The following is a 1639-nucleotide window of genomic DNA, read 5'->3' as shown; positions in this document are numbered from 1 at the left end:
CACTCTCATAAGCTCTCTCTCACACACACACACACACACTCTCTCATAAGCTCTCTCTCACACACACATTCTCATAAGCTCTCTCTCACACACACACACACACACACTCTCTCATAAGCTCTCTCTCACACACACACTCTCATAAGCTCTCTCTCACACACACACACACACACACTCTCTCATAAGCTCTCTCTCACACACACTCTCTCATAAGCTCTCTCTCACACACACACACACACACTCTCTCATAAGCTCTCTCTCACACACACACTCTCATAAGCTCTCTCTCACACACACACACACACACACACTCTCATAAGCTCTCTCTCACACACACTCTCTCATAAGCTCTCTCTCACACACACTCACACACTCTCTCATAAGCTCTCTCTCACACACACACTCTCATAAGCTCTCTCTCACACACACACTCTCATAAGCTCTCTCTCACACACACACACACACACTCTCTCATAAGCTCTCTCTCACACACATACACACTCTCACACGCTCTCTCTCACACTCCCTCTCTCTCTCTCTCTCTCTCTCTCCAGGATGGGAGTGTTGAGAGGGGGGCGGGGCTTGCGGAGGAGGAAGTGCGGTACGAAGCCGCCTGCCAGCGATTGGCCAGTGAGGCGGTGAGGCGGGGCTGTGCCGACAACGTCACTGTGATCCTGGTTTCTATTGGCTACTGAACACACACATCATCAACCCTCACACACACACTCACACACACACACACACACACACACACACACAACTACAGAGTTTTGCTGAGTGTTTATGTGATTTACAAATAAATGCCATTTTCTTGAACTTTTCTGTTGTCAGTGGATGAATGATCAACCTGTTTGCAACTTTATCAGTTTGATTTTCTAACAAAAGAACACATGAACGCAATTTTGTTTAGCAGCCGACTTGAAAGTCCTGGATATCAAACTTTCCCACTGCACTTGAACGCAGCAGAATAGTTCTGGATAAAAGTAAAATAAAAATTGTCTAATTTGTCTAAGTTGGTCAAGGTAAAACTGTTTTGTTTTTGTTTTGCTTCATAGGTTCATCCTAGAATATGATTTTTAAAAAGTGAAATGAAAATGACGTTGATGCCATGAAGTCCTTAGGGAGTAATTCACAGGCCGACCCTGTGAGTAAGAATTTGCTCTTAAAGGGATAGTTTGGTATTTTGAACCCTGGGCCCAAATAACATGTTTTCTAGTCGATTAGTCGATTAATCGATTAGTTGTTCAACTATTAAATTAATCGCCAACTATTTTGATAATCGATTAATCGGTTTGAGTAATTTTTTAAGAAAAATAAGCTTCTTAAATGTGAATATTTTCTGGTTTCTTTCCTCCTCTATGACAGTAAACTGAATATCTTTGGGTTGTGGACAAAATAAGACATTTGAAACACTGATCCACATTTTTCACCATTTTCTGACATTTTATAGACCAAACAACTAATCGATTAATCGAGAAAATAATCGACAGATTAATCGACAATGAAAATAATCGATAGTTTCAGCCCTAATGTTTTCCGTCATGATCCCTATTAGTAGAAACCAGAACTTATCTTAATTAACAATATAATAGTTGTGTTCTATTTGGATAGGAACTATTTTTTCTCAAAGATGCACTAC

At 40.8% G+C, this 1639-nt stretch overlaps 1 protein-coding gene across 3 annotated transcripts in view; it reads left to right on the top strand.

Moving 5' to 3' along the window:
- Window positions 1–800, top strand: part of ilkap (integrin-linked kinase-associated serine/threonine phosphatase) — an 11698-nt gene extending 10898 nt beyond the window's left edge. For all 3 annotated transcript variants that reach the window (XM_071540054.1, XM_071540051.1, XM_071540053.1), the window contains exon 10: window positions 555–800. In XM_071540054.1, coding sequence (XP_071396155.1) covers window positions 555–695 — 141 coding nt within the window. In that variant the 3' untranslated portion in view covers window positions 696–800. The remainder of the gene's footprint in view (window positions 1–554) is intronic.
- Window positions 801–1639: the final 839 nt, after the last annotated feature.

The sequence above is a fragment of the Centroberyx affinis genome, unplaced genomic scaffold, assembly GCF_046629955.1.
Source record: "Centroberyx affinis isolate AG114_WGS23_722 - 3 ecotype Tasmania unplaced genomic scaffold, CSIRO-AGI_Caff_v1 ptg003559l_1, whole genome shotgun sequence".
Taxonomy (NCBI): Eukaryota; Metazoa; Chordata; class Actinopteri; order Beryciformes; family Berycidae; genus Centroberyx; species Centroberyx affinis.
Note: the sequence above shows the minus strand (reverse complement) of the source record. Positions and strands in the feature narration are given on the sequence as shown.